The sequence below is a fragment of the Triturus cristatus genome, chromosome 3_1 (genome assembly GCF_964204655.1).
Source record: "Triturus cristatus chromosome 3_1, aTriCri1.1, whole genome shotgun sequence".
NCBI lineage: Eukaryota > Metazoa > Chordata > Amphibia > Caudata > Salamandridae > Triturus > Triturus cristatus.
This window is the reverse complement of record NC_140583.1, coordinates 299,546,992-299,560,250: the sequence shown is the minus strand read 5'-3', so window position 1 is coordinate 299,560,250 and position 13,259 is coordinate 299,546,992. Positions and strand designations below refer to the sequence as shown.

Here is a 13,259-nt window from a genome sequence, read left to right as displayed (position 1 = left end):
GGATCCTCGGATCCCTCCCAGTAGTCCCCATCATCCGACTCCTGGTGTAGAGGAGAAAGTAACGGAGCCGGGCGGTAGACAAAATGTGTCTCTAGCGGCGCCGATCTCGGCGTCCATCGACGCCGGACCGGCGCCGGGCCCGGAGCGGGACTGAACTGGGGCACGACGTCGATCGGGGTCAGGGGTGGAACCGGAGTAGACGCCGGTGGAGGAGGCGTGACGAGGTCGACCGGCGTCGACGGGGACTCGAGAACGGGTCCCTCGGGCGCTTGCGGCGTCGAGGCCGGAGCAGTCAACGGCGCCGCCGGCTGGCAAGGCAGCCCAGTCGGGCCCGAAGGCGCACCAGCGGGCGCCGACGGCGGAGCCAGGTTCCTCATGGCCGAGAGGAAGGCACTGACTTCCGCCGGCGTCGCGTTAGTCCCAGGGACCGGAGGGTATGGGGACGGACGCGGCGCCTGCGGCTCCGACGGAGCCGCGGGGGTGGAACCACCCTGATCCTCAACCGAGTCGCGCGACCGGCGAGGGGAATCCGAAGAGCGATGTCGCCTCTTGGAATGCTTCGACTTACCCGAAGACTTTGATCCCGACGACCGATGGTGACGTCGGCTGCGGCTCCGCGACCGATCCTTGGACCTCCTCCTGGACCGGGATCGAGAGGCGCGGAGCCGAGTGGCGAATCTCGAGGAGCTTACGGGACCGCTCCCGTCTAGCCTTCGAGGTCAGGGCCTTACAGTCAGAGCACGACTCCGCGTCGTGGTCGAGGCCCAAACAGTACAGGCACCGGCGGTGATGGTCCGTAACCGACATCAATCGGCTACAGTCCGTACAGGCTTTAAACCCAGGCATCCTACCGGCACCGGTGTCGATAGACAGGATCAAAAAGTTAGTCAAAAATTGACTAAAGGGGTAGCTCTCCCGGATCTGCGCTTACTGGCGCGGAAAAAAGAAGAACTGACGTCAGCGCACGAGGGCGGCGTCTAAGTACTCAGACGTCATCCCGGCGCACGACGCCGACGACGGACGCGGAGCCGCAGACGACGCCTAGCGACGCGCAAGGGGTATTGCTGACGAAAAATCTTCCGGATCCAGTCTGATGCCTGGGGATATTCTAAGGTGAGGAATCTAACTAACGAGTTTCTTTCAGATACGCAAGTGATGACCATGCTATACAGTAATTGAGTGCTGCAGCCGCTACAGGCGCCGGGGAGGAGGGTGGGCGATATGAATGTCAGCAGCCCTACATGCCAAGTACAGATGCATACTGGTAAGTAGCATATTCAGTTTGAGGCATGTGGGCTGCTGAATTCATATCTGTGCATAGATTATATAGCTGTCCCTCCATTAGCGGCGGCTGCTCGTGCCAGCCGCAGCAGTCTGAAAAAGGGTCTTGAGATCAGCCTGTCCTACAGCTGCCCGCTGTTTTGAATGTACATCTACACAGTAGTGTTTTGTAAATGTATGTATAATGGACCATGTGGCTGCTCTACACATTTCCTCTAAAGGAATATTCCCTAGGAAAGCCATGGGCGCCCCTAACTTGCGTGTTGAGTGGGCTCTGGGAGGAATCGTTAATGTGCGTTTAGCTTTTTCATAGCAGATTTGAATACATTTCATCCATCTGGCTATCCCTGCTTTGGAAATGGCGTTGCCCTGGTGTTGTGGAGAAAAGGCAACGAACAGTTGTTTTGTTTTCCTAAAGTCCTGTGTTCTGTCTATATAGTACATGAGGGCCCTCTTTACATCTAGTGTATGGAGCATTCTCTCCGCGACATTTCTGGATTTGGAAAGAAAACAGGCAGTTCAATAGTTTGATTCATGTGGAACTGCGATATCACTTTAGGCATGAAAGTGGGGTTAGTACGTAGTACAACTGTTTGCGTGAAACTGTATGAATGGCTCTTGAATGGTTAGTGCCTGCAGTTCACTAACTCTTCTTAACTAAGTGATTGCCACTAAGAAGGCTACTTTCCAGGTGAGGAATTGAATCTCACATGAATGTAGAGGTTCAAAAGGTGGACCCATCAGTCTGGTGAGGGCCACATTCAGGTTCCACACTGGTGCTGGCGGGTGAGTTGGAGGAATTACTCTTTGGAGTCCCTCTAAGGCTTTGATGGCAGGTACCTTGAATAAAGAGGTGCTGCCTGTTCTGACGATAGGCCACTATTGCTGTTAGATGTATACGGATGGAGTTGCAAGCCAGATTGCATCGATACAAGTGTAAAAGGTAACAGATTATGTTCTGAAGTGATGCATCCAGCGGATTAATGTCATTGTTTTTACAGTAAGACAAACCTTTTCCATTTAGCCGCATAGCAAGCTCTGGTCGTGGGTCTCCTGGCCTCCTTGAGGATATTCATACATTCTGGATGCAGGATCAGGTAGCCGAACTCTAAGACTTCAGGAGCCAGATCGCCAGGTTCAGCTGTTGCGGATCTGGGTGCTGAATTTCGCCATGGTTCTGCGTTAAAAGTTTGGGTGTTGGCCGCAGTCTTTGAGGCGGCACCACGGACAGTTCTAGTAACGTGGTGTACCATGGCTGGCGTGCCCACATTGGAGCAACCAGGATGAGCGTCATTGAGTGTTGCCGCAGTTTGCGTGCCACTAGCGGTATTAATGGCGCTGGGGGAAAAGCGTACACAACTCTGCCTGACCAGTTCATCCATATCGCACTGCCCTGCGACTGGATGCGGAAACCTGGCGGCAAAGCTTTGGCATTTTGCGTTTTCCCTTGTAGCGAATAGGTCTATCTCTGGATGACCCCACTGCTGGAAGTACGGTTGGAGTACTGATGGATGTAGCTCCCATTCGTGCATTTGGTGGCTGTGTCTGCTGAGCAGATCCGCCATCTGGTTGTCCTTGCCCGGGAGGTGTTCCGCCATGAGGAATATGTTCCTCTGAATGGCCCACTTCCACATGCTCTGAGCCAGATGAGACAACTGTGGAGTGTGTTCCGCCCTGCTTCTGTATGTAGTACATGGCAGTCATGTTGTCCGTTCGGATCAACACGACTTTGTTGCACAAGTGTACTTTGAATGCCTTCATTGCCAGGAAGATTGCCATCAGTTCCAGAAGGTTGATGTGCATCTTTTGCTGTGTTGTCCATAGTCCCTGCACTGTGTAATTGAGTACATGAGCTCCCCATCCCTGGAGAGACTCGTCCACCGTCAGTATGATTTGTGGAACAGGCTCTTGGAACGGTCGGCCCTTGCAAAGGTTGTGTGGATTCCAACAATGCAGAGAGTTGTATGCCCGACCGCTCACCAACACTAGGTCTTTCAACTGTCCTTGAGTCTGGTTCCATTGACGTGCCAAGCACTCCTGAAGCGGGCACATAGGTAGTCTCGCGTGCGGGACTAAGATGCAGGAGGCCATCATGCCCATCAACTGCATGAACACTCGCGCTGGAAAGGAGTGTTGTGGTCTGAACTTTTTTTTTTATCAGCAGTTGCATGCTGTCGATTCTCGCTAAATTTGGCTGAGCTTTGGCAGCCAGAGTGTCTATAGTGGCGCCCAGGTACTGCCGTACGCGGGCGGGTTGGAGATGTGACTTTGGATAATTCGGTGAGAATCCCAGACTGTGAAGATGGTGAATGGTGTGGATATGTGGCTGGCACACTGCTGGGCTGACTTTGCCTGAACAAGCCAGTCGTCCAGGTAAGGGAAGACGTGAATGTGCTGTCTCCTTAAGTGTGCGGCCATTGTCGCCAGGCACTTGGTAAAGACTCTGGGCTCTGTTGTTACTCCGAAAGGGAGTACTTTGAACTGATAATGCTGATCCTGAAGAGTGAACCTGAGATATTTGTGTGATGGGTGTATGGGTATATGGAAATACGCATCCTTTAAATCTAGTGTTGCGAGGAAGTCTCCCTGACTGAGTAACGGCAGAACCTGCTGGAGGGTGAGCATATGAAAATGCTCTGACAGAATGTATTGGTTGAGTGGGCGGAGGTCTAGTATAGGTCGTAAAGACCCGTCCTTTTTTGGGATTAAGAAGTACAGAGAGTAAACCCCTGACCCCCGCTGTTCCATAGGCACAAGCTCTATGGCTCCTTTTTGCAGCATACTTAGTACTTCTTGCTGCAATAATGTCAAGTGCTCTGCGGACATAGGACGGTGTCTTGGTGGTATGTTGGGTGGACTGGATGTTAATTCCAGACAACCGTACTGGACAATTTCTCTGACCCACTGGTCTGGTGATGGATATCCAGACTTGCAGGAACTGTTGGGAGTCTCCCCCGACCGGTGTTATGTGGGTGGGGGGCAGCGACAAGACTTCACTGTTTGTTATTGGCGGAGGACCTGGTGTTGCCGTGCCTTTGGTGCTGGATCCACCCCTATTGTTATTATAGGTACTCTGGGTACCTCCTTTACTGCTGCTGGGACCCCTGGCCTCTAGCTGCTCCTCTATTCCCGGGGCGACGAAAGGAGCCACTCCGAAACTGCTGCGACTGTAGAGCCCCCATAGATTTTGCAGTTTGTGTCCTTTTTAATCTTTTCCAGTGTGGTGTCAACCTCGGGGCCAAATAAAAAGTCTGGGTTGACTGGTTGATTCCAAGATATTATTTTGAATCTCAGGTATGAAGCCTGATATCCTCAGCCATGCGTGTCTCCTCAACATTACACTAGTGTTGATTGCCCTTGCTGCAGTGTCAGCTGCATCCAGTGCGCATTTGATGGACGCATTTGTAATGAGTTGTCCCTCTCCGATGAGGAGCTCCGCTCCATCTTTGTATTCATCTGGTAGGTGTTCTAGCAGTGTTTCGAGTGTATCGTAGAGTGACCTGTCGTATCGGGCGAGGAGTGCCTGAGTGTTGGCAATGCGCCAGATATTCGCTGCTTGTGCCGCTACCCTTTTGCCTGATGTTTTTAGCACTTTGGACTCCTTGTCCGGAGGAGGAGCATCACCGGTAGTCTGCGAGTTAGCCCTTTTGCGAGCATTTGAAACTACCATGGAGTCCAATGGCAATTCACCCCTAATGTACATGGGGTCTCCGGGTGCAGGTTTGTATTTTTCTATTCTGGGGTTTAATACCCGTGCCCTGGTGGTTTCCTTAAAGATGTCCTTAGCATGTTTAAGAACCCCTTTTAGCATTGGTAGAGTCTTGACCGTTCTTTCCGACGTGGAGAATGTGTCCACCAAGAAATCCTCCTCCACAGAGTCAGAATGGAGTTAAACTCCGTGATTGGCAGCTGCCCTTTCAATGAGGGCGTTAAAAGCAGCAGTATCTTCAGTGGGAGATGGTTTGATATTGTAAAGATGAGTGTCAGGAGCATCTTGTGGGTCACCTTGGTCAGTAGGGTCTCCCCATGCTTGATCTTGGTCTTGCTGTTGGTCATCAGGGTCATTATCCACAGGATAAGTGGCATAATCCCCAAGATAGCCCTGTTCTGCATCCTGGTCCGAGTGTGTAGGAGAAAAGGATGGTGGTTCCTGATGAGGTGTGGAAGGTTTCTACAAGCACTGGCGTTGAACCTGATGCCAGTTTCCTTTTTAGGGGAATTTTGTAGGAGTCCAGGGCCTTCTCTGGAACAATTCTCCGCTTGCGGAACAGCCTACCAGTGTCGGCGTCGATAAACTGGTCCTGCGAGTCCGACATCGGTGTGTTCCGTTGGCACTGTTTGCGTTGGTTGGAGACTCCTCCGAAGTTCGAAAATCTTCGGTGCCCCTGGCGGCGGCAATCCAAACTTGATCGGTGCCGGCGCCGAGTGAGCTTTAGCGACTTTGTGTGGTTCGGGGCCCATTCTTGGTTCGAGGGTTGCCCGTTCCCTGATGCGCTGTAGGGACTCCCGACACCTGTTGCAATGTGACTGCAGACGGTGCTTTGGAACCGATTGGCTCTTTGGAGACAGGCCTGGACGCGGTCTCCGGTTTCTTCCCAGCTTTCGGGTTCTCGATCCGAAGTTTGGGATCGACGCCTGGTTGATTCGATATTTTGGCAGTCGCCGCACTCGGTGTCGACGTAGTCGGATCGACCACCGTGACCTTGGTGGTCGATGCTCCAACCTTCGGTGCCATAGGCCGTTGCGTCTTCTCTGGATTGAGGGCCTTCTGTGTCTCGGTGCCGAAGCTCTTTTTAGTCTTCTCGGTATCGAAGTCCTTCTTTCTTTGGTCGGCTCCGACGTCCCTTTTCTGTGTCGACGGATTGGAGGGCTTCGATGCCTTCGATCCAACTTGAACCAGTTGCACTTTCGGGTTCGATGCGACCTGTGCTGGTTTTGGTTTCACAGAATCGAATCCAGTCTTTAACAGTATTGGCTCTTTTCAAATGTTCGAAGCCTGGCCTTTAGGCGGGGCTGTAGAACGATCCGACTGATCTTGGGTAAGGCCCGCAGGCGATCCCTCGACCGGAGCCTTGTCAAGACTGACCTTTGGCCTCCGCATCGACGGATTGGCCTAGCTCCTCGCCTGAGCTATCTTCCTCGGCCTCAAGGGCCTCATAGTCGTCTCCTACCTAGACGACTTATTCGTCCTCGAAGATCACCTCATCATCGTCGGATTGGGATTCATGCTCCGAAGCATGGCTCGAGTCTCTCCTCGACGCTAGACTTACTCATCCTCGGTGCTGAATATGTTAACCGGGTTAGTCGCCGATTGTTTGGCCTCCAATCTAGCCGCCCGTCGATTCCGAAGTGTTTTCTTCGACCGGAACCGGGCGCAGGCCATACACCTTGACTCATCATGATCCGGTGATAAGCATTTGTTACACACCGGATGGACAGCGATGTGTGGATATTTTGCATGACGTAAAGGACATCTCTTGAAGGGAGTCCTCGATTCCATCCTCGAACGATGGGTCGGACCGAGTACCAGGTCCAAGAAGTGTGAACAAGACCGAGAAAGAGGATAGTCTGTCGATACCGAACGCAAACTATACCGACGATACCTAAAGGCTTTTGGCCTTAAAGAAAGTTTTCCTAACTTGAGCTAAGATAAGCACATCCGAACCCAATGGCAGAAAAAAAAACAATCTGAGGATGGAGAGGATGCCCATGCGCACTGTAGTCCAGGGGAGGAGACACCTATCTCGTGATACTTCGAAGACTCTTCCAGGACAACAATGTGCAATCATCCGGACCAAACACTAGGCGGCGATCTATGCACAGATATGAATTCAGCAGCCCACATGCCTCGAACAAAGATTCAAATTTTACCGTGTTCAGCTCACTATTTGCATATTTTGAGGTAGGTCATTACAATACTTTATCAAAGTGCATGCAGGTCTTGCGGCTTTAGGATTCTTCTAAAATGGATAAAGTCAGCAATGCATTAACTGGACACATGTTCACAACCGTACCAGCCATCAACTTAAACAGAGCCACTGAATTCATGGAGCATATCTCCAGCCCCATTACAAGTGGGTCAGTTTAATTCCGACCCAGGTGTAAACTGCTGTTTTTGCATAGGTCGAAATTATGATTTAGAGGTATTTAATACATCCAATATCAGATGCGTTAAATACCTCAAGCTTTGTTATGCAGGGGAAATGCATATGTTAATTGGCATACCATGTGGATTTTGATAGCGTAAACACCAAAATGTGCATGTTCTTACCCACAATCTCTTAATAGGTGCCAGATAAATAAAGTGCTCATTGGTGTAGTGGTTTATCAGATACTTTAAATAGCACTACACTTGTAAGACCATATTGTCAAAATATTACAGATCCTGTAACTATACGTTTTATAGCTTGTAGTGGTGTAGACTTGCTTGCTCTGCATATGCCTGCTATCTAGTGTTGGGTGTGGAAGTTTGTAAGTGGTTTGTTAGAAGTCTTCTGCCTTCAGCTATCTTGGGACTCCTCTCAAACCACCAGGACAAGACTCCATCTCAGACTGTTTTTCCCCTAAAGGGTGAGTAATGCAAGTGTACCACAGCATAACAAAGAATGTGTACCATGCACAAGCCATACTATGGAAAAATATTCTTATGTTAGCTTACTTCTGGGGATGTGGGAAGGTGCAGGTGCATAACTGCCCCCACTTCTTCCAGAAGTGGATTGAGACAAATGAAAAAAGTCCCTTGATCCCTTTTCTGAAAGATTTGGCGGTTTACAGCCAGGGCATAAAAAAAGGCTATTTTTTGTTTTAAGGAGTCCCCAAAGACACAAGTCCTCAAATCTTGCAAGGGTGTAAATAAATTGCCTTTTAGAACTCTGCCCCTTTCAGTGATGGGATGAACAGCCCTGACCAAAATAGCAATGCTTCCCAGACATCTACATGTACTGCATGGTGAAAACAGTCCTGTCCTCAAGGTATAAATTAAAAACAAATTAGATGGTAGGATTATTTCCCTGGTTTGGAGGTCTCAAGGCCTAGAGTGAAACTAGATAATCTGTAAGCTTCATATGATCAGGCTGGCCTGGCCCTTTCGAATTGTATCATCTGGCCTCTAAGCCAGAAAAGAAACAACTGGAAACTCCCCAAGGACAGGTAGCACATAGCAATAATAAACAGTCGATGTTCTTACAAGAGAACTCCAGATAGTTTCCTTAGGTCAGATGTGGATCTAATGCACATGAAGGGTCAGAGGTTCCCACTTTACCTGATGCTTGGTAATGGGGATTGTCACACTTTTGTAATTCTATTAACTTAACACAACTGTAAATCTATTCACGAAGCATTGGCCCCAGGTTGTCTGTGGTGAGCAGATCTGCTCAGATGGTCAGCAGACCAAAAAAAAAAAAGGGGGGAATGTATCTAGGTCCCAAACACTCAACGTTGGCATAAGTGCTTAGAAACCGAGATGCAGTGGTCAAAGACTAACAGCGCTTGACAATCACCAGTCAATTGCACACTGCCATGTTGGTTTAGCGGAGATACAAGAGGGCTGCCTGGAGCTAATGTCACATTGTAGAATATACTCCTAATTGATTGTCAAACTAGTTCACGGTCTTCTGTTTCACATCATATTGTACTGTCTAAAATGCCAATTAAGAGTTTCAACATGTCGGGTAGGACATTCAAATCCTTGCGGTATATGCTGAAAGAAGGTCAAAATTTCAGGTCATGAAAAAAATACATACATCACTTTGTGCATACCTAATTTCTACTGTAGGGGTAAACGAACATACATTTTATTTATAAAGTTCAAAACTAGGGATTCCTAACAGAGCAGTGAGGGTCAACCAACTTGGTAAATAAAGTACCTGGTTTTGAAGAGTTTGCAGGATGGTCTGAGGCAGCTCCGAGTGGGTGCTGCCCCTACTAGGACTGCTGCATGGAAAAGCCAAAAGGTCTAGCTGTGATATTCTGAATAAACTAGTCGGCTGAGGAGTTATGCTAAGATGACCAGATATAGGAAGCTGAAAAACTCCAGCAAAAGTACAGCCGATTACAGTAATTGAAGAAATTAAGAGAATTTTAAGGAAAATACTCAAGTAGAAGCAGGTCGATGCTATTTTGTTCATTTATAGCAACAAGGGAAGGAACTATTGAAATGTAAGTCCTACATGCAAGTGCTGACAGGGTAAAAGTAGCAGAGAGATAAGCATGCTACCAATGAAGGCTTACATCCTATAATAAGAACCTCAATTTTGACCGAACGGAGTTTCAACAAGTTAATTTTCACACAGGAAGATACTGCTGAAAAACAGCTAGGAACATTTTGTTGAACAGCACATGCATTTACGTCCATACAGTCTTTGAGTCACCAGCATAAGATTTAAGGAGTCCAAGGACGTAATGAGAGCGACAAGAAACCTGTGTGGTGAACAGTGCTGGGTCAGGAAGACAACTCTAGAATGCCAAAAAATAAACTTCAATGGGGATTTAACAGAAGATAAACTTCAGTTAGAATGAATGAGCACCAGTTGGTGCTTGGGCCAAACGAATCCCTGCAAGAGAGGAAAGTATAAAATGTGAGCGTCAAAGGCAGAATAGTTAAGAGGTTCAGTATGGCAACGCCTCCATCTTCCACCTCCAAAATGTTGGTAGCATAAAATATTGCCTTCAAGGTATCCATGGTGTGACTGGTCGCAATATATTCAGATAGTTGAGAACCAATTGCTTTCTCTACCATTGTGGCTACATATGGTAGAAAGACGGACATTAAGTGCTTAAAAACAGCAGTCTGGTGAAGGTTTCTTTAACAGGGGCCTACTAAGAGCAGCTTTAAGTTGCAAGAAAGAGAGAAACTAATATTAGAGATCCATTAGGACATGAGCGACAGACTAGAAGATTTAGAATTTCCAGGTAACCAACTTAATTAATGGACTAAAGTGCTCCAAAGTGGTTAAAATGCAATGTCAAGAACTCTACACTAACACTTAAAGACCAGCTCTTCAAGAAAGAGCCTGGGACATTATGTATATTACTGGCATATTACAAACCTGAACTGCTCAGAGAATTGGGACAGATTATTCACACTTTCAAGCAAAGCATCACTAGAAAGAAAGTTATACGTTAAGGAAATGTTTACATGGTGATTGAACTAAACACCATCAAAGGAGCTCGACACCACTATGGGCAGATCTTACATTAACATGGGACAGGTTATGCATTTGTGCCAAGCACTGAAAGAGTATAGAATAGGGCATACAAATAATCTCACAATTTGGGCCACAAATAAAGGACTTAATTACGCTGGTAACATCAGTTATCTTCCAAAAAGCTGGTGTTGAAAGTAACATGTCGGATATTTGACAGGACAACTTAAACGAGGTAAAGACTAATCTGGCTGCATAATATACATTAAAATGTCTAAATTGACAATCCACAGAATGAGGAACTAATCTACATGATTATATGTGCATGTAAAGAGACTGACTGAAAATGCAAACAGATGTGGTTGTCTAGAACTGCATGTACGTCTATTCCAGGAACCCACAAGACTCATCACCTGTCACCCCAGTCATGTGGAGGAGGCTTCCTGCCCTCTTTGGAGGTGGTTTACTGAGCACTATCGAGGGAAAAGGCCTCATTTCCTTGGTCACGTTATCATAAACAGGACCCCCCCCCCCCCCCCCCTCCATTTAACACTGGAAGTCTTTGTAGGTAGAACTAGTCACTGCAGCAACGGCGAAAGCACTTACTTTTAAAAAGTAGTAATGAGGAATGCACCAAGTGGGGAATAGGTTAATCAGTTTCTGCATAGATAGCGTTTGAAATAGATTTAACTTTATAGCCAATTTTAAAGTACTTCAAACAAAACCTCACATCTGAAGACTTTAGCATTGCAAGATTGTAGGACTTCGGGGAAGAAAAGGCTCGTTACCAGTATCTAACGTGCATTGGCATCTTTCATAGATTCACATGCTGGACTTCTGAGGCTAGGAACTCTCAGCAGTCAGTTATAGCAGTGTTTCAAACAGCAAATCGTATCGAAAATCAAGGAAAACCTTTAGATATTAAAAATAACTCATCCCCATTATAGGAGCTGACGTCCAGCCAGTCGGGTGGAGGGGCTTAGACCCTCCTCAGATTTTCATAACTTGCTATATCGCAATTGGTAGCCACATAAAAGCGAAGGAGGGCGGTGCATGAGAATCCACAAAGGATATCAGTGCTGCCGAACAGTACTTACAGGCACGCAACATTTCTGTTGCGCTGGACATTTCAGAAGTTTGCATGATCCTCACAAGCACTCTCCTCTATTAATCAGAAATGGTGATTAAGGCACCTTAGAATAATAAGGTTTTGACTGAAGAGAAAGGTTTAAGAGGAAGGGGAGATGAAAGATTGGCAGATGGTGGTTACTCTAATGATGCAGTAAAGATTGTAAAGAAGGTCCATTAATCTACCCCTCCTCAAGTGTGGTGACGGCAAATAAAGATTCAACACTAAAAACATTCTGCAAGAAAAAAAAATTAAGGAAGAGGCATGCCAAAGCCGCATAAGTATCAGTATGAAAGCTCAGCACAGAAACTAGAGACTATGTCAGGAACTTGCAGAAGTGGGAAAGTAGCCAACTACACTAGGCTAAGAATAACCAGTTAAAATATCAAAGGTCAGACCCAGCAATGTTGGAAAGGAAAGGAGGCCAAGAAAGAGCACGCACTTGTGTCTTAGAACCATATCACTCACAGGAAGAAAAAACATTTCAATGTGTTAAGAAAAGCTTTCCAGTCCCCCCAGGGTCAAAGGCAGCTGACCTTTACATTTGCTTTCCATCCCACACCCGATGTGTGACCTCCAAAAGCTCGACCACAATAATATGACCTTCGATCTCCTACCTTCCAGACTTGGTGAGGACGATAATGGCTCCACTAGAGCATTTGAAGGAGGCCTCCACAGCTCCAACAGCAGTTGCTTCAGTTGGGTCACAGGTTAGGGGTGATACCCGGCGGAGTTCCTCGAACAGCTGACGGTGAAAGATGGCAGCTTCTGCCTCGCGGGCAATCTACAAAGCAATACGTGTGCAGGGGATGGAAACAAATCAGTCAGCACTTGGTGGGCACAGGATAGAGGCAGCCTGAGAGGAGACCACAGCAGAATTAACAAACATGTCATGCCTTGTAGAAACCATTACAAAGGATGGTTCGATATACACTGCTGCGCTGTGTAAAGTGTGCACTTCGCACAAAACTCAATTAAATGAATTACATTCCTATGGAATGGAATCACAAGGTCATGCTAAAGTTTTCTGCTGAGTCATCCAATGACCTTCCTCCTTCCAGTGTCCTCCCCGACACTCCTTTCGAACTGCCAAGACTCTGCTCCCCTTACCTACCTTACACCAAACTAAGCAGCAATCTGCCAAATCAGACCGATTTGAAAACTAATTGGGGTGAACTCCAAAGGACAAACCTGCTTGATGCCTGTGGAAGGAAAGACTCACATCTGTACTGCTATCACTTTAAACTGCTCATTTGAAGCCCTACCTGCCAGACTCTGTCAGAACTATCATAGCGGCAGCTAAGCTCTTAAAGGAGGCCTCCACAGCGCCTATCGCTACCGCCTCAGCCGGGTCTCTGGAGCTAGCAGTGACACGGGACAGTTCTTCAAACAGCTGACGGTGAAAAATGGCGGCCTCAGCCTCACGAGAGATCTGCAGGCCGGAGATGAGGGAGAGGAAGGTGAAAGGGTAGGCAAAAACATTTGAACAGGGTAGGCATGGAAAAGGAGTGAACAGACAGGGGATACACCAAAGAAATAAAAGAACAGTTATGATCTTAAGTTATGAGGCTAGACTGTACAGCAAGTCATGCACACCACACAGGAGGGGGAGATGTAATTTAAGTGCTGCTCACAAGCTATTCAGGCAGGGTGGTATAATTGATAGACCTGGCCATAAGCAAGCAGGTAGATCCACTCAACCAACA

The 13,259-nt window shown here is 47.6% G+C and overlaps 1 protein-coding gene across 7 annotated transcripts in view; it reads right to left on the bottom strand.

Annotated features, from left to right (window-relative positions):
- Positions 1-13,259, bottom strand: part of PKM (pyruvate kinase M1/2) — a 106,068-nt gene that overhangs the window by 22,653 nt on the left and 70,156 nt on the right. For 3 of the 7 annotated variants that reach the window (XM_085643952.1, XM_085643953.1, XM_085643950.1), the window contains exon 9: positions 12,171-12,337. In XM_085643952.1, coding sequence (XP_085500078.1) covers positions 12,171-12,337 — 167 coding nt within the window. Of the gene's footprint in view, positions 1-12,170; positions 12,986-13,259 lie in introns of all 7 variants that reach the window. The other 4 variants (XM_085643954.1, XM_085643951.1, XM_085643956.1 and 1 more) reach the window with 2 other exon arrangements.